Genomic DNA, 27,751 nt, shown 5'->3' with positions numbered 1-27,751 from the left:
AGAAATATCACTTTACAAAAAATATATATAAGGAAAAAGGAAATACATAAAGAAAAGCAAAAATAAAATAACCGATCTTGGAGACAGCGAAAATTGGAAGATAAAACAAAGGAAAAAAGACAAAAGACAATCTCACCGTAAAAGAAGAATAAAACATAAGTTCTTAAAAACTAAGGAGATTGTATACAATTATCAAAAGGTATAAAACCTATATAAAAATGTCCGTGCGTCGTTAACACTCCCACCCCAGTGCTGCCTCAGCACTCATAACCATTAGGACAGGTACGACGCGCACCTCGGATCAAAACGCTATGTCCCATGTCGTGGTCAAAACGTCGCGTGACTTTCATGCTTACAGCGTTTCGGATTAAGAACTCATTCTCCCAATGAATCAGTGCGATATTTGTTGCCATACAGATCGCGGTTGCTTCGTCCAGCAGACTAGGTAGTCTCCATACAGTGCAAGTGGAACAACGTCCACTGCGGGCGGCCGGCGCGACAGCGTTGATTCACAGAGTGCGAGTAATTAGCTCCGAATAATGATAAAAGTCCAACTTACATTTAACAGATTCAGCGATTGCTACTGTCAGGACCCTTGACGGCGCGTTGATCCATTAGGCATGTCCTTGAACATTAAACTGCGATCTTAATGTCACCAGTAACTGCGATTTTGTTTTCCCTGTAGAGCAGCATGTTACCATATAGTGATGACTCGGGGCCAGCGAGTAAGTTATTGTTAAAACACATACCGTTTACTCGGGCTGGGGCATCGACGACCAGTCGTGTCTCCTTGTTAGTTTTTCCAACGTGACTATGAGGTGAGAACCATGTATGAGGTGTACGCTGCGAGTCCCTTAGCTTGAACTTACGTGCTACACCTTTACTCACCAGCTGCGAGGTGCCTTTCCGCTTACGACCCGCACGCTTGACGTCAACGTTCTGCCGAGGCTTACCTAATTGGACCATAGAGTTGGAGGTAAACGGTAATTTTACCTCGCCGAGGTCGTTCTGTGGCATTCGCTTGTCGCGCGGCGTGTCGGTGTAGATGACGAGCGAGTGCTCGCACTGCTCGCAGGGACGCGGTTCGGACACACGGCCGTGCAGGCACCAACCTAGGGGGGTGAGTGTAGCGGACGGCTCGTTTGGTTTACCTAACTTAATCTCTAAAGGTAACAGTAAATGATAATTATCCTGCCCTATCAACATTTCGGGCTTCATATCAGAAGTACATAAATAGTCTTTGACATCAAGTAAATGTTGATAACTGTTACAATTCACAACAGACAAGTTTTGTGTAGGCAAATTCAACTCATGTATAGAACGCGCTTTAATACTATGCACCTTATTGTCCATACCCGATAGATTTATATCCACCACTGTTGTCTCACACACCATCTGAGTGTCGGCCCAGGCGCCGCTGACCCGCATGGTCTGGCGGCGGCCGCGCAGCCCGGCGCGCTCCGCCAGCGCGCTGCTCAGCAGCGACACAGTCGACCCGTCGTCTAGTAGCGCGGTAGTATCGATCACACCGTTAGGTCCGTGTACACGTATAGGCACAACTTTTAATAGCACTTTACACTCACTCGCGTCAATGTTCGTCACAGTCTGTGTAGGTAGCTCTGATTCCGGCGGCGATTGGACGATGACACTCGCAGACTCGTCCCGGCGATTGTTCACGGGGTAGTGCAGCAAACGATGATGTGCTTGTCCACAGCTGTCCTGGTCACATGCCGGAGCTGGGCAGGTCTCCCGACTATGATGAGAATTGAGACACTTGTGCTTCACATATTGCCATCTAACTTTACGCAATGATCTTGCAAACTTCTTACACGCGGTTAGTTTGTGTGTAGCTGTGCGGCAAAAGTGGCATTTTGTGTCGTGCTCCGTGTGTAACACGTGGGCGACGTGTGGTCGATGTGATGACGTGGCGCTCGTGAAATAAATGTAGGCTGTAGTGGAGATCTTTAAAGCTTCATTACTCAGAAACTCCGATACAATAATAAGACGAGGTTTCGTGCCTTCTTGTATCAATGCAAAGCTGTAGTCAGACCATTTTGCGATGAGCACTGCAGGCAATTTAGACAGTATGAGAGAGACTGTGTTCATACCTAGCAGATATTCTTGTCGGTCGAGTGCTCGTACTGCTTCCATGAAGTTCTGTACCTTTATAGAAAAAGGTATAATATCACGTTGATATTCTTGTGCCATAGGTTGTAACTTCTTTATATCCTGTAGAAGTCTAGATACGATGCCATCGGGATTACCATATCGTAGCTGTAGTGTAGCCATTATCGTGGCTGGTGACGTCGCGCTAATAAGAAGTGCAGCGACAGTCTCCTTAGCAGCTCCCCGTAGACATTTCCGTAATCTCCATAGGTTCTCCTTCTCAGAGAAATTACATAGGAGCGTCGACTCGTCGTACGCTTGTTTAAATTGTAGCCACTCCATCGGGTCGCCGGAGAACTCAGGTAAGTCCTTAGGCGTACTAATGCGGCTCAATAATGTAGCGTTATGTTCGTTGTTGACAGAGGCAGTTGCTAGGTCCTTGAGTGCGCTGGCAAGCATGTGTATCGTACCATCTGCTGACAGTGCGGCGGGCGGCGGCGCGGCCGCGGGCTGCGGCGGCGGGCCCGCGGGCACTGTAGACTGTGCGGCGAGAGCCGCTGATGCTGGTGCCGGCGCTGACGGTAGCATCGACACACCCTCAGTAGTACCATAATCGTGGGTGGGCCGAGCCTTTTTCAGCTCGTCGTGACTGTTCTCTAGCCATTCGGCAACGTTAGAGGTAACGCTTACCTCATCCTCCTCGTGTGGACTGTATTCTTCTTGTAGCTCCACTAGATCAGCTTGTAACTTTAGATCAATAAGTTCCATACGGATTTTCGCTTTTTCAGCTTGTGCCTGCAGTTCTAGTCGTCTCTTACATGCGTGAAAAGAACTTACAGACGATTTCTTGGACTTCACGCTGCCGCATATTGTGCGCGGCGGTGAAGCCGCACCTTTTCCTTGTGTAAAAGTGGTATTATGTTCTGTTACCGTCGTGTCCGCTACCGTCGCCAACTCCTCCTCACATTTCTTACTTCTGGTCGTACTCCGCGTATCCATCTTAGCGGGTGCAGTGCGAAACATGAAGAAAAATCCGTCTCGAAGACCAACTTGTAAATGTTCGGCAGCGGGTGCGCGGAAATAAAAGAAAATCTAAGAAATATCACTTTACAAAAAATATATATAAGGAAAAAGGAAATACATAAAGAAAAGCAAAAATAAAATAACCGATCTTGGAGACAGCGAAAATTGGAAGATAAAACAAAGGAAAAAAGACAAAAGACAATCTCACCGTAAAAGAAGAATAAAACATAAGTTCTTAAAAACTAAGGAGATTGTATACAATTATCAAAAGGTATAAAACCTATATAAAAATGTCCGTGCGTCGTTAACAAACAGTATCTTAATTTTATGAATGAACTCTGCTGGAACATTGCCTGTTAATAGCTACTCTATTATTGTTCTGTCATGGTTGAAATTAAAATAGCATAAAGTCGGTCATATCCGGAATGTTTGGAACCTATTAGCGGGAATGCTACGACTTTATGTAAATTTAGCCACGGAAGAGAATGTGCTGTATTTTTAGTGGAATGTTTCATTCTTCTATCGTGTTGTTGCATATGGCTACGCCGTGAAAATAATGGCCTATTTTTTCGTTCTTAATAAGTTTCTTGTTTAATCGGCTTGTTAATGTTTTTTGAGTATAATCTTTGTTCAAGTATTGTGATTTTTTTTTATTTATACTCTTTCGAATTTTGTTGAACAAAACACTAGTTTAATTAATTTTCAAATTTAAAACCTAACTTATATACAGGTTAGTGGCATCGTAATGAAAACTTTGAGGGATGATTCAGACCATGATTCTAAATTCATATCAAGTTGAATTCTCCGTTGCAAAAGTATGCAACTGGAGATAAAAAACACTAAAATTTTCATGATTTTTCCGATAGGAAATTCCACTTGATATCAACTGAAAATCATGGTCTGAATCACCTCCCTCAGTATTCGTAACGGTGTCACTAACACCCATACGTACTCATATACCTGTACGTACAGTCGTGAGCAATATCATGTACCCATTTTAGAACCCTGTCGCAGTATCATATTTGACATTTAATGAGACTTACGGTTCAATTTGTCAAAAAAGTTAATGTGACATGGTTTCAAAGTGTATTTAAATATTAATACTCATGACCATACTGGTACAGAGTGTAAAGTGACATCGTAACAAATACTGAGGTAAATAATTAAATAATTGGCTAGTTTCCAACTAGTCAAATCAGTTACGTTTTACTAAACGTCAAAACACGAAATTAATATGGAATATGTATGAAAAACACACAGTGACGTCATAGAAAAACGTGATAAAATGTCGGACTTATTATTACTTTCTTTTTGTTTAAAATTTATAAATAACTTAAATAGACAACACACACACACACACACACACACAATACATACTGTTACTGTTGTGTGTGTGAATACATTCTGTTTTTTATTATTATTGATTCTGAACTATTTAATAAATTTATTATTATGGTTACTTAAATAGAAAAAAATATTTTTTTCGTTAGTTTCAGATCTGTTTTTATTTAGTACTTAATTAGAATTTCATAATTTATCTTAAACCTAGTACACGACCCAATTCAGCGTATTATTCTGAGTTAATATCAAGTGGAATTTATATTAACTCAGTATTCGTTCATCTCAGGCCTCCACATCTTTATCAGATGATTCAAACAGCGTTTCTGTGGCAGCTTTTAAAATGGCTGTAAAGTCCGATGCGAGAGCGACAGTAGCGGCCGCACGACTGGCATTGTAGTTGAGGGTAGTATTCGTTACGATATCACTAACGCACTGTATTAAGTAAAAACCTTATAAATAATAAATACCCACGTAAATTTACACTTATTTTTTTATTGCTGATAGGGACTCATAATAAATATCGTTTTGCTAATCCTTACGAAACATAAACTAGCGAAGTTTCAACCATAGCTGGTCACTACTCTTACATAACATATTGGCCTCGATTCCTGCAGACACCTCCTATTATTTAAAGAGTTACCCTGTCATTTTCTTATCCGCCGAAAAAGAAATGGACGGATGATTGACAACTGTTACTTTTAAAATGAATGAGTTAATGAATGAATAACGCGAGCGAATAAAATAGGGATCTCGCTGGTATGCAACCAGTTTGAGGTGTGCTGTCAACTTAATTTTGTCGGGTTATTGACCAATATACAAATTTGGGGGAGGGGGGGGGGGGGGGGGGGTTTGTAATACTCCTCACTGTTTGAATAGTTCCATGAATTTTATGCCTGTCGATTACCCGTCCCTTTCTCAGGTAAGCTCAGGCTTCTGAGCTTCTGGAATGAGTTAGGTTGGCTTACGTAGTCAACAATTACACGCATAATGGGCCATCTTAGAGTCTAAATGCGGAAAACAGAGCCCACTAACTAACTAACTACCCGTCCCTTTCCTTTTCGGCGGACGTGAAAATGACAGGTATAACCTAAAATAAAATTAGATGGTTTATACCGGAATTAGCACCATTACCAACATAACAACTATGATTTCAACAACTACTCAACCCTTACTTACGAGTACTTGAAGCAAGTATACCTACTTAGTTAGTAAGTACCCTTACTAACTATATTTGTAAACGTTTCCTCGATTGCCAGCAAAGCCAACTTTCTGATTGACGTATGCCAGAATCCATCGCCGATACGACCTTTAGACTCCTAATAACAAAACGAACGGGTTCTGTCAACATATCTGGCTAATAGATCAGATATAAATTACAATTATAAGAATAATAATGATAATAATGATAAGAATTACCGTGTTTAGTTTTAAGTGCCATGATGTAGGTAACTAATATTTTAAATAAATTATGTTTTTAGCTTCCCTAATAAAATAAAAATATCGTTCGACCAATCGCTATCAGTTTCGTCATTTCTCCACGTGTTTAGGATGTCGAGAGAGCCAATCAGAACGCAGCGTCTCGCTTCCCTTGTCCCTTTCCACAGCTAGTCGACGGAATGAAATCTAATAAGAAAAATATTAGGGGTCTATTTGGTTGTATCGACGATGCTAGAATCCAAATCCGCATAGGTTTTCGAGTGCGAATGGAAATAAAGGAAAGTTTCTTTTTCAGCGGCGCAGTGACATGGCGGTGGGGCGAGGAGCGCGCGCGTCTGCGCGGGCGCCGAGCGGCTTACGCGCGAGCGCCGTGTAACATTCCAGTGTTCAAATATTGGTTTCGGGCCACTTTGGATTTTTATTGTAAAGTTAAATAAATATGTGTTTTGGGGAACTGGGTAATCAAGGATATTTTTTGCCGCGTGAAAATCTTTAATGGTCCACAATTGTTCGGCCAAGTAGTGAATGCTATCCGGGGCAAATCAGTATATTGTAAAGTAAAAATAGTGTGGGGTTGTTTATGTGATCTACAGATATCTGTAGACTCTTCTTGCGGTTTTTCAGTAGGTAGTTAACAAGATAAACATCTAAAGTGATTTTATCGTATTAATTAAATTACAGTTTAAACCCAAAGTGAACACAAAAACTAAAACTAAAAGTGTGAATAAAACGAAATGTGAATAAAAGTGTTACAATTTGACAAAAAATAATATCGTCACTGGAAAGGCAAAATTACGTAAGCGCCAAAATAGGTATTTTGGGTTTTTTATATATTCGGAATCAGCGTTTCATTCTGCGTCGATCTGTCTGGGTAGCATTGCGATACGAGCACTTTTTTGGCGCTTACGTAAATTTGAAAATAGTCGACTTTTTTCAATTCCAGTTTCTTAAACGACAAGATTTTGGTGTTTTTTTCGTGACTGGTGTATAAGTAATATTGTGGTCCTATATAATAACTACATATTAACTTGAAGTAAATTTGGCATTCTATAGTTTGAAAAGTATCATTTTATTAGTAATTTTGGACTACTGAAAATAAAAAATAGACTATGTATAAGTCATTTTTATTTACAGCTTTTAAAATAAGTAAGGCGTATAAGAAAAAAATGTCTTAGCATGTTTATGCAGTGAATGGCGAATAAGTAATTTTGACTTACAGTATTTAGAATAAGTAAGGCGTGTACGTAAATTTGCCTTCGCATTTTTATGTTGTTATTAAGCAAGTTTGTGGGCTAGCAGTAAGTTTCCCAGGAAGTTATTTTTTAACAATAGATCTAAAAGTAAAACTATTTTAGAATTGATTTTATAATTTATTAGCGACCCGCCCGGCTTCGCTCGGATGCAATGCTGAGGAAAAATGAAATTATTTACGACATCACATTAAAATCCTCAAAAATATCAGTATTTCTACACTATTTATTGGATGTTATTATACATACCTATAAACTTTCCTCTTGAATCACTCTACCTATTAAAGAAAATTGCATCAAAATCCGTTGCGCAATTTTAAAGATTTAAGCGTACATAGGGATATAGGGACAGAAATAGCGACTTTGTTATACTTTTTAAGTTCTGTCGTTTGCATATTTAGCGCCAATTTTGAATTGAGAACTCTAAATTCAAATTTGTTGGAATTTCGAATATCAAAACAATTTAAAGCATTAGGATTAATGCAATTGTTTAGTCACAGCGTTGGTTTGAATCTGTCAGATCATGTCCGAAAATGAATCTTACAAAGAAAAATTTTCTATAACTTTCGAAGAGGCCTACTGCGACTTCAGTGTTTCAAACAGTTAAAATCTCTATTCCACGATGAAGTGCCATGTCTGCGAGCCATCGAACGCTGGTATTTAGAATTCGAGCGTGGATATCCGCCTTCACTGAAGATAATATCGTTGCTGTGAGACAACTAATCCTCAAAAATCGTCATGTGACATACCGAGAATAGAGGCGTTATTAGGCATTTCAGGGACAACCATTTAAACGATATTGAATGAGGCACTTGGTGTGAGAAAACTAGTTTGCCGTTGCATCCCGCATTTTCTGACGATCATAAGGTAGCCCGCGTCAGATGGTGTAAGAAAACTCTTCAGAGGTTCAACCGAGGAGAGTCAAATCACGTGTACGACATCATCAGTGGTGACGAATCTTGGATTTATGCTATTATCCTGATTCCAAACAACAATCCACAGTTTGGGTCTTCCAAAACGAGTCAAAGCCGACTAAAGTTGTTCGCTCTCGAAGCACTTCAAAGAAGATGGTGGCTACCTTCGTGGAGAAAATCGGTCATGTTGCGACAATTGCACTTGAAGATCGTAGGACGGTTAATGCAGATTGGTATACCACAATTTGTTTACCACAAGTCATCGCCGAACTTCGAAAATCTAACCCAAAGCGACGCATGATGATGCGCAGGAGTGCAGGATGCTGCACCATGACAACGCAAGCTCACACCGCTCGTCAAACGATTATTTGAAGCAGGAAAACGTAGAAATTCTTGACCATCCTCCATACAGTCCTGACCTAAGCTCCAATGATTTCTTTACATTTCCTAAAATTAAAAAAGAAACTCTTCGCGGTCAAAGGTTCCAGTGCGGTGAAGAAGCGGCCAACGCTTTCAAGTCAGCCATTTTGAACACTTCTACTTTGGAGTGGAATAAATGTTAAATAATACCTGGTTCGAGCGAATGGAAAAGTGTATTAAACTTCGTGGTAAATACTCTTAAAAACAATAAGGGGAATTATTGAGGAATTAAAAAGGCTTGACCCTTCCAGAGACTTGACTCGACTTAGAGCCACGTATGCTTGTCCTAATTCAAACAATTTTGAGCCCAAATATACTACTGCATGGTCGACTGTGCTGCCCTGCATATGTTATGTTATGTTAGTGGGCTCTGTTTTCCGCATTTAGACTCTAAGGTGGCCCATTATGCGTGTAATTGTTGACTACGTAAGCCAACCTATCTCCTTCCAGAAGCTCAGAAGCCTCCTGGGGATTTCACAGGCTTCGCGGAGCGACCCCACCCAGCGATCCACTGTGCTGCCCTGCATATTATGGACGGTGGATGACAATGACAAAATTAAGGGCAACATCCTTCTTTCAGTCATTTTGTAATATCGTCCATCTTGGATTTGAAATTTTGACATAATGACAGTATTCTACTAGTGTAGTCCTATCTTTGATACCCATATTGAGGGGGTTGTGGAAAAATATGTAATCCCCCATTATGTACCGGCTGCCATCTTAGATTTATAATGTTATTGATTGTATTATATTGTATTGACATCGGAATTAAAGGTGCGTACCAAATTTCAGATCAATCTGACAACAGGAAGGTACTTAAATTGCAATATCTAATTTTGATACAAATATACCGTACGGGTTTAGCTAAATAAAACCGTTTAACCCTTTCACGGACAGAGACCATGGGTCATTGGTGGTTCATAATAGGTAGTATGGCACCTTGGAATCGGAACGTCCGTATACGTTCTGTCTTTGAAAGTGTTAAAAAGAAACTTTTACAAACAGATAACGGGTTGTACGCTATTATTTATATTTTATGAAACTTTATTTCTGGCACTTCAGTATTTTAATAGCCATTTTTATAAATCAATTGAAGTAATAAGTAGTTTAAAGAGGTATTAAGAATAATTATTTGTCTCTTACGTCTTTTTACCCATGTAAGATATTACAAAAACTTACTTTAAAGAATTTTTGGTGAACTGACATAATCAATCGATCACTTTGTAGGCAATTTTTACATAATGAGAGCAGATGTGTAAAAGTCGTTACAGTAACTTTTACTCCGCTAACATTACAGTATTATTATATTTAAAGAAATATTGTCGTTCTCGTATGCATTGTCGTAAGAGCTGTAAGTAATTTTGCTTCCAAATAATATTTTAACCAGATGGCGGTTAAGTAAATTTGCTTTACTGTAAACTGAAGTCATTTTTACGTAAGCGCCACTATATCCTAAAATAGCAATCCAACAGTTATAATATGTATTGCTGGACATAGAAAATTAAAAAACAATGTAACCTTACTTTGACATCATCTAAATTGGATAATTGGGTAAAAAGTTATGATAAAAAAACGAAAAAATGAAACTTTAAACGGCTTTTTCTCGAAATGGCCTTTTGGCGCTTACGTAATTTTGCCTTTCCAGTGACGATATAATGTAAGTGATGAAGTGAGATTGGCAGAGCAAAACGGACGCTAATGCGTTCGCAACAAGGACGAAAGACAGTGAGATGTGATACATTCTAGTCAAACATGGGAATACAAGTGGAAAACAGTATTAGTTATAATAGTGCGTGTAAGTATTATAATAACAATTATTATTATTTTATAAATTATTATTATTATCTCAATAAAAAATAAATACTTACAAACTATTAAAAAGTTTACGGGACTTAAACCCGAAGATGCAACACGGGCGAATCGTTGAAATAAGATATTTTTATTTACATATTTATTTATTTATTTATTTACTTATTAATTCGAGTATTATTAAAAATAATAGTAAAAAACTCATTCCAAACGATTCTGCACTGCTTATTTGTAAAATATTATTATGATTTAATATTAAATAATTATCATTAATAATTATCTGAGGTACTTTCCGATGCATATATATCTGTTATCCATGAAATTAGAACATTAAAAACGAAAACAAAATAGTACAGCGCCATCTACAGTTTTTTTGGGGAACGTGGTCTGGAAAGTACCTCATTATAAATTAGCTTTAATAAATCATAAAAACATCCCGTAAACTTTTTAATACATACATACATAAACTCACGCCCGTTATCCCTAATGGGGTGGGCAGAGCCACAAGTAATCAAAGACAACTTGCAGCCACTGTTGATACGATGTCTTAAGCTGGATATGATGAACCTTATGGTGATAAGGGATCAGCCTATCGCCCATAACATTAGTCCATCATGTTAGAGGACACAATCCCTCTGTCGGTTTTTACGACATACCCTGAACTGAACGTTTGAACGCTGAACGTTTTCTATGTTTTTTATTTGCTCCCAGAACAGCATAGAAGCAAAACTTAACTAAACTTTTTAATAGTTGTCTATTATGAGTAAATAATGTACTTAGGTATTTATACATACAGGGTGTTAGTGACACCGTAACAAATTCTAAGGGTGACATCGTAACAAGTACAGAGAGGGATGATTCAGCTCATTCATCATCATCAGCCCATTAACGTCCCCACTGCTGGGGCACGGGCCTTCCCTATGGATGGATAGGGAGATCGGGCCTTAAACCATCACGCGGGCCCAGTTCGGATTGATGGGACCAACGGCTTAACGTGCCATCCGAAGCACGGAGGAGTTTGAGATGAAAACTTTTTTTTGTGGTCACCCATCCTATGACCGGCCTTTGCGAAAGTTGCTTAACTTCAACAATCGCAGCCCGAGCGCGTTTACCGCTGCGCCACCGATTCAGCTTATTATTCTGAGTTAATATCAAGTACAATTTTCCATCGCAAAAGTATCGAATTGATAATATTTAAAAATAACTAAAATCAAATCATGAAATTCGCGACATAAAATTCCACTTGATATGAACTCAGATTCATGGTCTGAATCATCCCTCTTAGTATTTGTTACGGTGTCACTAACACCTATATATACTTAGTACAAAATAGTATAAGTCCCATGGTCAGGGAAAAAACTTAAAATGTTCCATGTTGCTTATCAGCTCGGGCATGTCGCAAGGAGAAGTTAACTATCGTCACACCCAGGACATCCCATACAAAAATTTCGTTTTTACCGAGTGGTAATGGCGGAGATTCTATAATTACCTTACATGCATAATGATAGGTTAACAGGCTAGAATAGATGTCCACTCTCATAAAGAAAAGAAAAAAATAAAAAAAATAGTGGAAATATTGTTGACTTTGGGTTTTCGAAAATTTTAACAGGTTTTAATGTATATGTATGTAATTTTGTTTATAAATAAATTAAAAAAAAATGGCCCTTTTCAGGGCCGAAAAAGAAAGTCCATGATGGGAGGTTAACGCGTGTGTTACTACGTCATGGGTTCGAATACCGGCTCGACCTCTATCAATAAAATTCCATTTCATGAGTTCGAATTCATTTGAGCCGTGGTAGCCCAGTTGGTAGAACGCTTCCCTCTCACTTTGAGGCCGCAGGTTCGAATCCAGGACAGGCTTAAACCAATGATTGTCGAATTTGTTTTCGAATTCATGTTTGGATCGTAAATGATTATCACGTGCTCAGCGGTGAAGGAAAACATCATTCCCCAGAAAAGTATTTTCGGAGGTATGGGACCCTCACACCTGGGCAACCTCAGGCCTGTTGTCTTAAACGTTGTACCGGGTGAGAGCCTTCAGCGCTCCCCATTTGTCCGGCCAAGTAGTTAATGCCATCTGCGGCAGATCTACAATAAGTCACGTCAAAAAAAAAAAGTAAACTACTCTATCCCTTTGGCGTGATGCTATTCTATGAAGAGATGATGTTATGATAAGAGGACATTCGCAGTAAATAAAAAAAGAGCGCAAAGACATAATATAAAACGGCTGTAACATTCCCCAACCCGCCATAAGTACTAATTACAATATCACTAAGTACTAATATTTAACACCGTGCGCACGAGTGGTTACGCTGATTCCTGTTTGTTTAACTTGTGAAAACAAATTATATTGCTTTCCCGTATAAACAAGTAGACTGCGCGCTTCCTGGGTAACTAATTGCATATTGAACACCCACATCCTGAGTGCTGCTGTGGTGTCGGTCCTGGGAATGTTTCCATTTCGGGAACGCTCCCTGCAATAAAAAGGCAACAAAAAAAAAAGAAAAAGAGCCAGTGACCCGATTGCTGCAGACACCTTCTAATTTTACTTTAAGTTATACCTGTCATTTTCTTATCCGCCGAAAAAGAAAATACAAAAATTCAAAATTCAAAAATATTTATTTTGCAAAATTGGCTTACAAAGTTAGCGCTTCTTGAACGTCAAAAAATTAAATTACATATTATGTAACTAGCTGTAATACTACTACCACATCGGAATCTGTAACGCTGAGGGAAAGACGTGGCCAGAAAACCTCCCAGCACAGGGCCCTAGTCCTACTGTTTCATGTTTTAGTTGTGTTAGTTTGTATTACATAATTTATAGACTTAAATACAATGGTATTCCAAAGAAAGGGACGGATAATTGACAGCTTTTAATTTTAGGAAGAATGAGTATATGAATGAATGACCCGGGCGAATCTAAAAGGTATCTCGCTGGTATGCAAACCGTATGACGTGTGATGTCAACATAATTCTGTCGGGTTATTGGCTAATGTAAAATTTTTAGACGGTTGTTTTAGTTTTTTGTTTAAAATTGACGTGTGTTCGTGTGTTCCATAAATTTTATGCTTATCGATTACCCGTCCCTTTCCTTTTCGGCGGATAAGAAAATGACAGATACAACTTAAAATAAAATTAGATGGTGTTTACAGGAATTAGCACCAGTGTCCTTCCTGTTAAAGAGTTTTTACAATGAGAACATTCCCACCCGAGAACGGCACATTCCTGCTCCTGAGGGTGTTGGTATAAAGCATATAATAAAGAATAATACCAAATAGGGTTGCTAAACTAAGTACTACACTTTGAAAACTATTATATAAGTTTTGTCAGGGCTGGTTTTTCTAGAAGTGATTGCCTGTCTGACCTTGCAACCCGCGAAGGGAAAGCCAACCCTTCTAACCTGAAGCTTGTACCTGAACCTGGTTAGGTCACATACCTCCGAAACGCATTTCTCGGAAATATCAGTTTCCTCATGATGTTATTCTTCATCGCTACGCACGTGATACTTATGATCCAGTCAAATCTACGTTAGGTCATATGATATAGCACCGAACGAAAGGCATTTCTCGGGTTTTTCACGACGATTTTCTTCTTCGATGATTTACTTCTACGACATGCTCAGAAGATAAGTGTAACTTAGTTTTAGTTTTGATCCTTGACCATGATTAAACGTAGCCATGCGAAATACTCCTCAATTCTTTTAAGCTCAATGCTTACTGAGGCGGTCCAAAAAAGAAGCTAAAAGACGTATTTCGGTATCGGGGTGCGGGGGGTGGAGTGTTAGGTGTCGCGAGCTGATTGGCTGCCTCTATGGCTAGAGTAATCGGGTCGTCGGGATCATCCTTTGGACGCCGATACTTTTCAGTACCGTCCCTAATCGGGAGGTCGAACCGACTGTGTTAGTGAAAACTGCATTTAAGATAAATTACTCATTCGTGCCAATGTCTTTGAGAAGCATGCCGCCGGTGAGAAGTGATTACAAAAAAAAAAAACGGGATCTACCGTGATTCTATCACAGACTAAACTAAATTACAGTTTGGTTAGGACATTACAGGCTGATCACCTGATTGTCCGAAAGTAAGATGATCCGTGCTTCGGAAGGTACGTTAAGCCGTTGGTCCCGGTTACTACTTACTGATGTAAGTATGTAGTTGTTACTTGAGCCTTGTCAGGGGCCTTTGGCGACTCAATAATAACCCTGACACCTGGGTTGATGAAGTTGGTACGTATTCCACCTCACAACCCACACGATAAGAAGAAGACTAAACTAAATGTAAAACATTGAGCTCTAAAAATATCCTCTCAGGGAACTCAGAGCGTATCCTTGTCCTACGCAAACTCATTTACTCTATTTCAGAGCTGGAGTATTTATTTGTATTTTTATTTTAGTGTAAGTTCAATGTCGGCATGCGCACGAGTCGGCTGCGAGGAGACAGCGTTATGTACTGCGGGGTTTTATTATCTGCACAAGCGAATTTTTTTTAGAATAAAAATAACTTTATTTCAGTGGCGCATCTTTTTAATGTTTTCTAAAATATTGGCTTCCAATAAGAGTCATAAAAGTCTTATTTTTAAATCGTTCGCCTTCAACTTACGTTCGAAAATATATCCCCATTTCACGCCGTCGCATCAGAACAGAACAGGGGGGTTAAAATGGCCACATCGAAGCAATTCATCTAAGAAAGCAATGTTGCTATTTGACATTTGTTTGCATTGCGCACTTACTTTTATATGCGCAAATGTCAAATTGCAATATTCCTTTCTTAGATGAATTGCTTCGATGTGCCCATTTTTACCCCCCTTGTCATTTGCAAGATGCGACAGGTATATATTTTCGCTTGCAGGCCATCAATTGCAACTCCACGTCATAATCCAACCTTCTTCATATTACTTCCAGACTATACGGAGTCTGGTACTAAAATACCATAGAATAAGGAACAATGTAACAATACCTAGAAATAGATAAAATGTTTTACATACTTTCACAAAAGTACATTACGAGGTTTACATAAATGTATATCTATATCGCTGATAATTATAAGTCGAAGAACATAAGGAATTCAAATCTACACGTGGCTTGATCAAGGTTAAAAAACTGCAAATTCAAAAAGAAAACTAACGTTTGCTGTAAAACTGTGCTTTTGCAAGTTATGACAGGTCTGAATGACAGGGTTGATATGAAAAGACAGTTGTTTGACAAGAATCAACAGAAACAACACCTTGACATGTTTCTAAACTTATATCGGTGGAAAATGATGAAGTGACGATGCGAGACGAATTCAAAGAAAATAATGAAATGTTGGTTTTAAAGAAAATAATATGATGGATGCTAGTGAAAAAAAAAGAAAAGATATCATACGTAGAAGATTTTAACAGAGATAATAGATAAAGAAATTGAAATGTATAGCAGGTAAAGGACTTGTGAGAATAATTTAATGTCGACAAAAAATAAGACATTCCTAATAAGTACCTAATGATAAATACGATAAATATTTATTTTAATCATATGAGAAATTAAAGAAACACGGGCAATTGCTGGAAAACGTAAACTTGACAAAAACAAACTTACGATTTGGCAACCAATCATAATAAAGTGGAACGCGCGAGCAATAAATCCGAAAATTAAAACTGGCACAAGATAATTACTACATCAAAGTAATTAGACATTTCCAGAACATATCGCTAACATGCTTCGAATGAAACACGATATAATATCAAAAGAAAGATGTTTGCAATTACTGTAATGACAAGATTCACATCTTTACACGCGCAAGAGTCGACGACCCGGACATGAACTAAGAAGATTAATGCAATTTACTATTTTAAAATATAAATAATGTTGAAAGTAATAATAAAATAAACAAAGAAAATGTCTAACAAAAGGTGTACTTGTCGCTAAGAAGAATCTTTGAAGATTTGACGTGGGAAGGAACAGATTCGAAGAAGGAGAATGAAGCCTAGCAATTATGATGATGACGATGATGATCTAACTAAACTAAGTCTAATAATACAACTACAATAGCTTTAGTTTATTGATGATCCTAAAAGTAAGTTGAGTAATGATTTGTATACCATGAAAGACGAAACTAATAACACTAATACACAGCGTACCTAAAGCTAAGAACTAAAGCGATAACTATGAGGAAATAAACAACATTACGGTTAAAAAAAGCCGAGTATGTGGAATTGGGTGAAGGCAACGTGAAAGTTTATTGCCTATCTATTTCACGAAATGTATAATAGTTTGTTTTATCTGATTCGGTTAATTAGATAGACGAAGATGTTGTGAAAGGTAGAGAAGAGAAGATGACTAAAAACGGTTTTAACCCTTCATTTAAGTCCTTCTTATTGATTATTTTATGATGAAGATGAATAGGCCCGAAGTCCGAACTCAATTTATGTTTTCAAAATACTTATTTAATAAAGTTTCTCTCCTCTGTCTTGTAGATTATGAGATCAACCTCATCAACCTTGATATGGTTAATTTGTACTCTCAGTCAGTTTTGGAAATTTAGTAATCTAGTTTCTGTACATATTTCAGGGTATTAATTTTTTTTTATCCCTCTCCCTATATTACCTACTTATATTATTCTCTCTATATTACTCACTCGTATTTTATTATCTTCTTGTCCTAGCTGATTTAGGGTTCAATTAGTGATCGCTGTATTAACTTTCTCTAAATAAGTCTGTGTACCTATTGTTTTAAACAGCTTTATAGACTAAGGTCGATCATAATCACAAGTCACTATTTTGTCTCTATAATAGTCTAGCCACAGCCCAACCACTTTTACAATAGCTGTCATACCATCTCCAGATTTTGGCAAGTGATCCCAGCTATTGTCGAGACTGTTACGGCACAATGCATTATACAATCAACTTTATGGATCGCAAATTAGGGCGCGTGATACAATGCGCCAACGCACGCCAACAATTGAACGGTCACATCTATTTGCATTTACTAATTGGTGCATTTCTAACTCTCTATTGTTATTTTTATTGTTCTTGGTTCAATCAATGATTCAGTCGTATCGTCGAGGCTTTCTTTAATGTTTTTCTTGCAATTCTGTTTCTTCTCCTGGTAAATTGCTCGAGTGAAAATCTTATCAATTTGCCGATTAATGCTTTCGTGACTTTTTTAAAGGTTTCTTTTAACAAATTTTCATGAATTGTGTCATGATTGTGGCTCAGACAGAAAATATAGAATTAGTTTTATTTTCGGCTTTGTTTGTATTTGTAGGTAGCGATGTCATGTCAAAATCTCAGAATGCGAATAATTCAGGGCATATTAAATGAGAGTTGCCACCGCCACCTAGCAGCAAGTTCTGATAGTAACGAGCATGGAAGCTGGGTAGACGCCGCCCAGACGGGAACCAATTTCCCGACGAAAAGCTCCACTTGGCGCGTGTTCAATTTTCTTCCCCTTACTCATTGCTCCCGGTAGATGGCGCCACACTACGTCGAGTAGAGGATTGTTTATGTTGTACCAACCGTTTATTTTTAAATCGGAGCGTTTTATAAGTGGCCTAGGAAGTGTATGACACAGCTCGCGCAAAATCTAAGCCGGTGCAGTGTTAGGAGTTTTCCACAATACTCATACGAGCTCAATAAACTTTTTTGCCGTGCATTACCTACATTAGCCACTTTCAATTCATGATTGCTTCTATGGAAAGTTTCTTTATATTGTTTGCTATTCAGCTATGTGGGCGTTGGTTATAAAGCTTTGTAACAAAAATAATATCATATTATGATTTCTGACATTCTTTTTTCTGTGATTGACAATCAACGTTTTCGATTTGTCTGCAGTTTGAAAAATCTTGTCTGTTGTAAGTTTAGTCTTAGACTTTCAGTATAGTTACTGGTAGATGTTCATTTCTATTAAGATAATTTTATCGTATTTTAATAACTTGTGTGTCATAATGATCTTCCATTTTACCGTGACATTTGCTTTAGATGGCATTTTTGTTACTTGACAAAGGGGGTTAAAAAGGCCACATCGGACCAATCCTTCTAAAAGCAATATTGCTATTTGACATTTGTTTGCATTGCGCATTTACTTTTATATGCGCAAACGACAGGTGTACATTGAAGCAACTTATTTAAGAAAGCAATATTGCTATTTGATATTTGTTGACATTAAATTATGTACCTACTAACTTTTAGATGCGCAAATGACAAATTGCAATATTTATTACTTTTTTACCACCTGGTGTCATATTCTTGGGAAGCCTTCTCTCTATTGTTTTAAAAAATGGTGGTGTAAAAATCATCTTTGTTTTCTTCTTCAGAGAGCCGTGGTAGTTGTAATCCAGTCCGGGCGAGAGCCCGCAGCGCTACCCATTTGTCCGGCCAAGTAGTAATGATAAATTTGCGGCAAATCTCCAATAGGTCACGTATAAAAAAGTAACCCATTCTTTAGAGTATTACAAATACAAATATACTTTATTGTACCCAAATAGAAGGAAATTATACAACATACTCTTAACTAGGTACATGGCAAAGGGCAGCCTTATCGTATTTTGATTCTGTGACATGTAATCCGTCATTACTTTCAAAAGAGTAACGTTTTTTGTTTTTAAGTGTAAACTTAAGCGCTAATTACATTTGCCAATCAGTTTCTTGCAAAGTAATAAATTAACTGGTTGCACTTAAGTCCTCTTGGTTACATGTCGTTTCAGTAATAGGCCAAGAACCCCTAAAAATACATAAAATTTATAATTACTTATGACAGTTTATAATTTCACCACTGGTTACAAATAATTCGCTGGGCTCAGTGACTGAACTTTTGCTTTTTGATTGTACTTACCTCTCCATTCTGTTCTTAGAGAAAGGTTTCTCACAGCGTCAGAATCTTTTCGATCTATTTTTTCTCTTTATAACAGTGTTCAAAATCCCCAGAGTAATCGGATACTTCGTACATAGTTTCACAAATACTGCTTCGACTCCTGCGCAGAACGTGCCTATACTCTCAACATGCTGAGGTAATCACAGAATGCTGCATTAATGATGTTGTCAGGTCGCTCTTACGTAATACATTGTTATTATGAAAACTATTTTGTAATGTAAACCGTGATGTTTGTGGAATACTTTGCTTAAATATGGAAGGTCTTTTGGCAAATGAAAAATTGCTAGTTTTAAATTGTTTGGGCATGTTAGACAAGACAAGACAAGAGCGTGGCTCTTAAATTGATGATGATGATGGGCATGTTAGGGGAGATGTGATGTCAAGCAGTCGCCGTTCGGGGAGTCGCTGTCAACGCTTCAATTCGTATTTTATACTTCCCTTCATCATATACTTTTCTTTTAAAGGACCAAATATTATACTTACTTGTTTAATTTCTAAAACTTGCATCGTCTATTAATTTTATTTTGACAAGTCTTCTCATCTAAAGTAAACTTGCTATTCAGTCAAGTTCTTCAATTAACCAATAATGCGTTTGAAACGTTAAGTTATTACCATTTTGCTAGAATATTCTTCTGCTATGTTCAAATAGAATATTCAAGATGCACAGGCGCCCGGTGATATTATATTACCGCGGCGTCTGTGTACACGACGCTAGCCCCAAGCACGCGCTCTTCGGAAGCCATGACCATCGTCAATCACCTGGCGCTGGGCGGCGCGAGGCGGCGTTTGTTTACGGGCGGCGGCAGTCCGCGCCGCGCGCTCGCGCAGTGCTGCGCGCGCACTATATTCAGTTCACGGCCGCTCTATTACCGGACGGCTATTTCGGCGCATAATATTCTGAACGGTGCGGAGTAGTGTTCAGTTCGGCGCGGCAGGTGCGCGGGCCGAGGTCGCGATGGAGCCGCGCGAGCCCGCGTGACGGCATGGAGCGCCGCTGCCGGCACCGCCTCGACGCCGCGCCCGACCCCATGACCAAGCTGCCCCGCCGCCGCGAGAAGCCCCGCGAGCGATGGCTGCTCACGCGCAAGACCTGGAAGTACATGTCCGATGCCGGCCGCCGGCTGATCCCCGAGGGCGCCAAGAACTGCGCCGAGGATCTGCCGCGCATCGAGGCATACTTCCAGGATGTCTGCCAGAAGGAGCCGCGGTTCCTGCTCTGGAGGAAGAGCTCCTACCCAGGAGCGATCCCGCGGCCGCGGCGCAAGAAGCGCACGCGGGGCGGCTCGGTGCGGGCGCGGTCGCCTTCCGACGACGCGCAGCCGCCGTCCAGGCCCACTGATCTCTACATCGGACACACCTCTGGTGGGCGCTTTGATATCGCCAAGCTTCGGCGAGATTTCTTCGCTTCCCCGACGCCGCCGTCCCCGTCCACGTCCGGATTCAACTCGCGACTTCCGGCCGGGCCGCCTGCGCCGGTCGTCACCGAAGAAGAGGAGGAAGAGAGCAATCTCATAGATCTACTACGAAAGTACCTGAAATTAGAGGCTGACTCGGGTCCGAAAAAGGTTTCGGAAAGTGAGGAGTTAGTGCGGTATTTAAAGAAGTATTTAAAACGTCAATCGGAGCGCGTGCCGGCCGACGCGGACGAGTCCGGGCAAAGGACCCTGCGTGAGAACCTCGGCAGGTACTACAGCCGGGCGCCCAACCGTGATAACATAGTGCAGGACTTGTTGACCGATAGAAATCTTTTACAAAAACTGTATCATGACTTGCGTAAAACTAAGCCGTATAGAGGCGGTCGGAGCGGCGGTGGCAGCGCCGGCGGCCCCCGTGGTGGATATGGACCCAGTGCATACGGGAGTGCCGGCCGCAGTGGTTTACGGAGTAGGACTGTGCGTGTGGACGATGGGGTGGACTCTATGCGGTCGCCGCCGACGTCTCCACCGCCGCTCATCGAAATAGTTGGCGAATCGTTTGAAGATAAGTATGTGGAGTGCGGGACGCAAACAGTACCGATTCCTGAGGAGGTGTTGTTGGAATTGGAGCGAGCGTACCGGGACAAGCTGGAGGCGCAGACGGCGCCGACCAGCCCCACCAGCCCGCCGCCCGAGCGCAAGCCGGCGCGCCGCCGCTCCAGCGTCGACCACGACGACGTCTCACAGTCCGTCAGCGACACCATCAAGCGATACCTCAGAATGGCGCGGAAGAAGAGCGTAGACGCCGACAAGGCCGACCGCTTCAAGCGCATAAACTACGATAAAAACTTGCGAAATATAAAACCTAAACCTCCAGGCGAAGTGGATGACGATGGTCTGAATAAAGGTTGTCAAACAGAAGAAGGTTGGATATTAACATATAGGGAGTTGCAATTCGCGTCAGTGGCGTCGACGCCTACATCGCCACCATCCCCGGCGTCTCCTACGCAGTCGCACTCGTTCCTATCGACCCTGCTAGGGCGCAGCGCACCTACAATGGCTCCTCCCCCAGGTGGCATGCAGAAGTCGCGGTCGTCGGGCAGCGTGGTGCAGAGCATGGGAAAGCGGCTGTGGCGGACCAGGAGTCGAAGTTCAAGCAGGGTCTCCGCGTCATGGTCTCCTCAGGTCAGTCGCATGATATTACGTATTGTATCATTTTCCGTATGCGTTATATGTAAAGAAACTTACGAAAACTCGTCTACGATGACCAACTCGCATCCAGTGTGAATGTTTCCGTAGCACTTGGTTCGGATTGGTCCTGCGTATGAAAACGTGTCAAAAATGCAGCCGGCCCATAAATATGTTCTAAAGTGCCTATCCACAGACATGTCCGAAATCATTAGATTCCCGACTTTCTAGTTTTGAAATATGTTCCAAGCTTATTTATTAAGTTACCTACTATGCATAATTGAGGAAAGTTCGTGTAAAATGGAATCTGTTTACTGTATTACAAACAGTGTTGCTTGTGTGTTTATATTTTCTAAACTATTTTACTTTCTCAGAACTGGTAGGTACTAAATTTTTGTTAATGTTTTTCGAACTCCTACGCATTTTTGTTTTCATCTTGATGCAATTAATTGTTTTCTGCACGTGTACCGTTTGTTACGTTATATTTGTTATGTATCATTTTGAGAAAATCATTAGATGCTCTATCGTAGATGTTTATTTGATATACTAATTGGCATCCTTATGTTTCGTACTTGCACAAATATATTTCAGAAGCATTAACTTTATTAAACTTCTTTTTCCTCTAAATTCATTTACTCATCGCCCGATGAACATTTTATGACCTTTTCAAAGAGTTTTCGCTGCATACCACATTATTTTCAGTGTAAATTGCCGAATAATTTCTTAAGCTCACATAAATCGGTATCGGGCTGTTGCTGAGATAGAAAGTTGGTTACTCTGTTGCCAACATGATGTTTCGTTTTACGTGTATTAGAGACGGTGCAAGAAAGAAGAGCTTTGCGGTTTTATAATTTGCCACAGAAATCTACTTATTCACATCACAGACTTGTTCTATATCGGCCTTAACTGTTCATCAATTGTCCAAAGGTTTTTTTTTATGTATTCCTCTGTTTTTAGTAAGCATACTATGTTATGAACGAATTAAATTATTTTAGACCTGAGTCCAAATCTGTTAGTAACAATGTAAACTTTACACACATATTATATTAATATATTTAATACAACAATTTTTTAATACATTCATTGCTAGTGCATGTTTTCTTGTCTGTGCTATCATCATCATCAACCTATTAACGTCCCAGCTGCTGGGGCACGGGCCTTCCCTATAGATGGATAGGGAGATTGGGCTTTAAACCAACACGCGGGCCCAGTGCGGATTGATGGTTATTAACGACTGCTAATGCAGCCAGGACCAACGGCTTAACGTGCTTTCCGAAGCACGGAGGAGCTCGAGATTTTTTGTGGTTACCCATCCTATGACCGGCCTTTGCGAAAGTTGCTTAACTTCAACAATCGCAGACCGAGCGCGTTAACCGCTGCGCCACCGAGCTCCTCAAGTCTGTGCCTCGAGTCTGTGCTATATGTTGTACTTATCTAATTACCATTTTACTTATGGTTTCTGTGGCACTTTCGTGTTTGTCGTTATTATTGATATGTGTACATCTTTTCTTTATTATTTTTTGTGTTGTGAAATGCGCTTTGCTTTAAATTCACCGATTCCTCTTTGTTGCGTACCTCATCCTCGTTTATTTGTAAATAAACGTGAATTTGAATTTAAAAAAGCCTAGCAATAACTTTCTTAAGACAGGTTTTCTTTATGATAGTTTATAGGTATGTAATAGGTGTATATAAATATTTTTTTTAATTCTTAATTAACAACGAAATGTCATTATCGATGTCTGTCATATAACTAAGTAACTAATACTTCTAATTGATAATGATTATTGCATCCGTGGATGTCCATGTTGCTCTATATACTAAAGTTTTACTATCGCTTTTATTTAATTGCTTTTGTGCTGAAGTAAATCTACAAAAGAACCAAGTGAGAAAAAACTTGTTACATATATTTATTTGGTGGCAATACCATCAAAATATTTGCTGGTTATATTTTTGTTGCTTGAGGGTAACCTGAGCCTGGCAGTGAGTGGTTAAGTATGTTGTATATGTTACTAATATTTTAAGTAGTTTTAATGTTCTTAACCTGTAATAGTTGATTTTGTAATATTTTCGTAGAAGATGTGACCATTTCAGAAATTTCAACATATTTTGGATCGTTTAACACAATGATTTATAATATGTTACTACGTATAGTTTATATTTAACGCGCTCGGTGTGCGATTGTTGAAGTTAAGCAACTTTCGCAAAGGCCGGTCATAGGATGGGTGACCACAAAAAAAAAACAGTTTTCATCTCGACCTCCTCCGTGCTTCGGAAGGCACGTTAAGTCGTTGGTCCCGGCTGCATTAGCAGTCGTTAATAACCATCAAACCGCACTGGGCGCTCGTGGTGGTTTAAGGCCCGATCCCCCTATCCATCCATAGGGAAGGCCCGTGCCCCAGCAGTGGGGACGTTAATGGGCTGATGATGACTACGTATAGTAAGTTGAACGCTACTGCTTTTCACTTGACTCTCAGTCAGATAACGGTCTAGTTACCAGCTGATGTATTTCAGACAAAAAAAAATAATCAGCAAATATTTTGATGGTATTGCCAGTCAAATAATTCACTAATAGACGGGAGAAGTTCAGATAAACATTGACTAGTTCTTCGCATGTGTGTTTTGACGCAAATTTCTACTATTTTTGCATTCCTGTTTCTTCATTCCAAGAATTTGTAAACCACTTTGCTAAAAAATTGTTTGCGTATCAAGGGCTCCGTCATAACAGTTCTGTTTACAGAATGTAGAATTGCGATGTCTCTGATTATCATTCTGTTTAATGTAACCTACTGTTACTTCGTCGTTAGGTGCTTTATTTATGTAGCAAATGCTACATTGAAATTCAGATTCAGCGGAAGTTTTTACCAAAAATTTTAAACACAATTTGTAATAACTAAGTGGTTTTTGATACTCTGTCTTATTTCATTCCATACAAAACGGAATCCGCTGCAAAATACAACGTAACAAAATTAATATTTCAGACAGATGCAGGGTTCTCAAATGATTCGCCGTTTTAAAAGCCACAAGTCGTAGGCGTGCTCTCAGACAAAACACATATTTTATAATCATTCCATGACTCACGAGCTTCTATCCAGTGGTCTTTTATATTTGTGGCCTGTGACAGACTAACCGACAACGCTTTAGTTCCTATATATACAGCTATAATTACCATAAATATGTGAAATGTCAACAACTTCATTTTCGTCTAGTTTGCGGGATTAGATTTATGGATCGGTTAAACTTCCCCGTCTCGCGATGTTATTTTATTTAATTCGTCTGGATAGCTGCCAAGCTCACCTGCAGTGGAACCCTGCTGAAAACTAAATGAGACCTTTTATTATAGACCACACGCATGATGGTTTATTGTCCATTGTTAATGTCTCTAGCATCATTATCAAACTCATCAATAATTTGTTAGTTATAATGTTACTGGCACGTGAAACCGTTGGCCCCGGTTACTAGTCTAATCACTAATGCGTAACGGAGCAGGGTTTACAAATTCAAATTCAAAAATATCTTTATTCTGTAGGTAACTTAGTTACACAACGAACGTCTCATCCGCCTAAAACCACTGCAGCTTCTTACAGCCTGTATAGCCGGGAAAAAGAAGCTGCAAGAAACACCTCGGTGCAGGGCAATAGACATTCTTAAAAAAAAAATTATGTTCCATATGCCACTGCTCCATTATGAGTTGGTATGCTCTATAAACGCTTCTGTATGAATTTTCCATATCCCCTCCGGTTGCTTGAGGGAAACCTGAGCCTGGAAGTGAGTCGTATCTATGTATGTTACTAATAATATTATTTTACATTGTTTCAATGTTCTTAACCTCTAATAGTTGCTTTTGTAATCTTTTAGTAGAAGATGTGATGTGCCAGCATCGATTTATTTGGCTAATGTGTTTATTAGTTCAACGAAATATTTTATATGTAATATAACATTTACTGTTTTTATTGGAACTTTTAGGCCTTTAGCTGCAGGAAAATGTGCTTTGTTTTCCATGCATGTTTTATCTTAAATGTTGTTTATGTCAAATTTCTTCTTCTTCACTTTCTATACCACCAACCCGCAGTGGCGCAGCGTGGTGGAGTATTCTCCATGCCTATCAGGTTGATTGAGGGGGGCCTGTGCCCAGTAGTGGAACGTGTACATAGGCTGTTATGTTTTGTGTATGTTTTGTCACTTTCTATAACAGTTTGGTAATCAAAGCAATATTGCTATTTGACATTTGTTTGCATTGCGCACTTTTATATGCGCAAATGTCAAATTGCAATATTGCTTTCTTAGATGAATTGCTTCGATGTGGCCATTTTAACCCCCAGGGCATTGGTAGTGTAATGCTCCCGGATTGACAACTGCCGGTCCGAATCCCATCTTATTCTATCTATGGCACTGAGCTTAGTGGAAGGTGTTGGAAGATGGTGTGATGACGTCACGCGTTATGTGCAGGGCAGCTGTTGCTGGGCGGACGGCAGCGGGCGCTGCGTGAAGCTGACAGACACGTCGCTGCTGACGCTGAGCGAGGTGGAGCGGCGCGCGCTGCAGCAGGCGGCGCTGGCGCGGCTGCAGCAGCTCAACCTCGGCACCACCATCAAGATCCCCGACGGTGAGTGTCTTTGACCTTGACCTAAAAAACATACATACATACATAAACTCACGCCTATTTCCCACCGGGGTAAGCAGAGACTATAGTCTCATCTAATACAGAATTCACTTCTCTAAAAGAAAATATTCTTTAACAGAGATAGTATATTAATATTTGCAGTTGTGGCCTCCTAATAAGTGTGAAACACTTATATCAGAAGGTGCAGGTGAAGGTGTGGTGTGGTTAGGTGTGTAACATAACCATCATCATCATTCTCCTACCCTTATCCCACTCTAAGTGTGGTCGGCACAACATGAATGCCTGTTCCATTCATTTCTATCAGTCGGCATCTCGGCACCACCTTTCACACACATATTCTTTTTTATATAACATACTTAATCCTTTATTATACAGGAAATACAAAACTAAAGAGACAGAAAAAGTATTGCTAAGTAGCAATCTCTTCCAGCCACCTTTGAGTATAGGAGATATAAACCTGCACACTCCATTACTTTTATCACGGGGTTTTTTACATTAAGTAACTATTTTCCGCGACATGGAATATCCCAATGCAGACATAGCGAAATGATTATTATTGCAAATGTTGACCAAGCTTCTAATGCAAGAAACTGCAAAATTTCCCTAGATAAATCTAGTAGCTTTTACGTAAGTAATTAAATTAAAAATTGGGATCGTGTACTAGTTTCAAGATACCTGAGAACTGATATTAGGCAGCTAAATTACTCAATTGTATACCAATATTTTATGTTTAATCTTTATTTTTTTAAAGAACGTCTAGGGCCCTGTGCCGAGGTTTTTCTTACAACTTCTTTTCCCCGGCTATACATGTTGTGAGAAGCTGCAGTAGTTTTAGGCGGATGAGACGTTCGTTATGTAAAAATTGACGATTCAAAGTGTAACTATGTTACCTACTGAATAAAGATATTTTTGAATTTGAATTTGAATAAATTATTAAATTCTGATTACCTACTAAATAAAGACAGTTTTTCTATTTAACTTATTTATGAATTTTAATCAAGAAAAACGTATTAATTATGTAGTTCGATATTTTTTCACGTTTTGCTATGACGTCACAGTGTGCTTTTTCATACAATTTCCTTAGCGATGTCGTGTTTTGACGTTTAGTAAAAAGTAACTGATTTGAATAGTTGGAAACTAGCCTATTTGTTAATGTTGTTATGTGCCTTTTTTACACGATCCCACGACACTTTCATCCTACGCTGCTACATGGTTCCAATTATAGCTCAACCTAAAAAGTGACTCCGTACTTACCTACATTTATAAATAAACGTCCTCAAATAGACATAAAGTTTTAGACCATTAGTCATTTTAACACAGTCTCGACTAAGCAATAGATTTGGGTCGTTTCCTAGGTGAAAGATAAATTATGCAATTCTATTACT

The 27,751-nt window shown here is 39.4% G+C and overlaps 3 protein-coding genes across 4 annotated transcripts in view; 2 read left to right on the top strand and 1 right to left on the bottom strand.

Moving 5' to 3' along the window:
• Nucleotides 1–27,751, top strand: part of LOC126375676 (putative oxidoreductase GLYR1 homolog) — a 342,593-nt gene that overhangs the window by 144,879 nt on the left and 169,963 nt on the right. The window lies entirely within an intron of this gene.
• LOC126375405 (uncharacterized) lies at nt 634–3,105 on the bottom strand. The gene has a single exon (XM_050022312.1). The coding sequence runs from the start codon at nt 3,103–3,105 to the stop codon at nt 634–636; it is 2,472 nt and encodes an 823-aa protein (XP_049878269.1).
• LOC126375633 (uncharacterized) overlaps nt 19,949–27,751 on the top strand; it is a 60,805-nt gene continuing 53,002 nt past the window's right edge. For both annotated transcript variants that reach the window (XM_050022655.1, XM_050022654.1), the window contains exons 1-2: nt 19,949–21,742; nt 26,192–26,348. In XM_050022655.1, coding sequence (XP_049878612.1) covers nt 20,126–21,742; nt 26,192–26,348 — 1,774 coding nt within the window. In that variant the 5' untranslated portion in view covers nt 19,949–20,125. The remainder of the gene's footprint in view (nt 21,743–26,191; nt 26,349–27,751) is intronic.

Source organism: Pectinophora gossypiella, chromosome 19 (genome assembly GCF_024362695.1).
Source record: "Pectinophora gossypiella chromosome 19, ilPecGoss1.1, whole genome shotgun sequence".
Lineage (NCBI taxonomy): Eukaryota > Metazoa > Arthropoda > Insecta > Lepidoptera > Gelechiidae > Pectinophora > Pectinophora gossypiella.
Note: the sequence above shows the minus strand (reverse complement) of the source record. Positions and strands in the feature narration are given on the sequence as shown.

Bases quoted from the DNA above. Each gene is read 5' to 3' on its own strand.
- LOC126375405 (XM_050022312.1), bottom strand. From the start codon at position 3,105: ATGGATACGCGGAGTACGACCAGAAGTAAGAAATGTGAGGAGGAGTTG.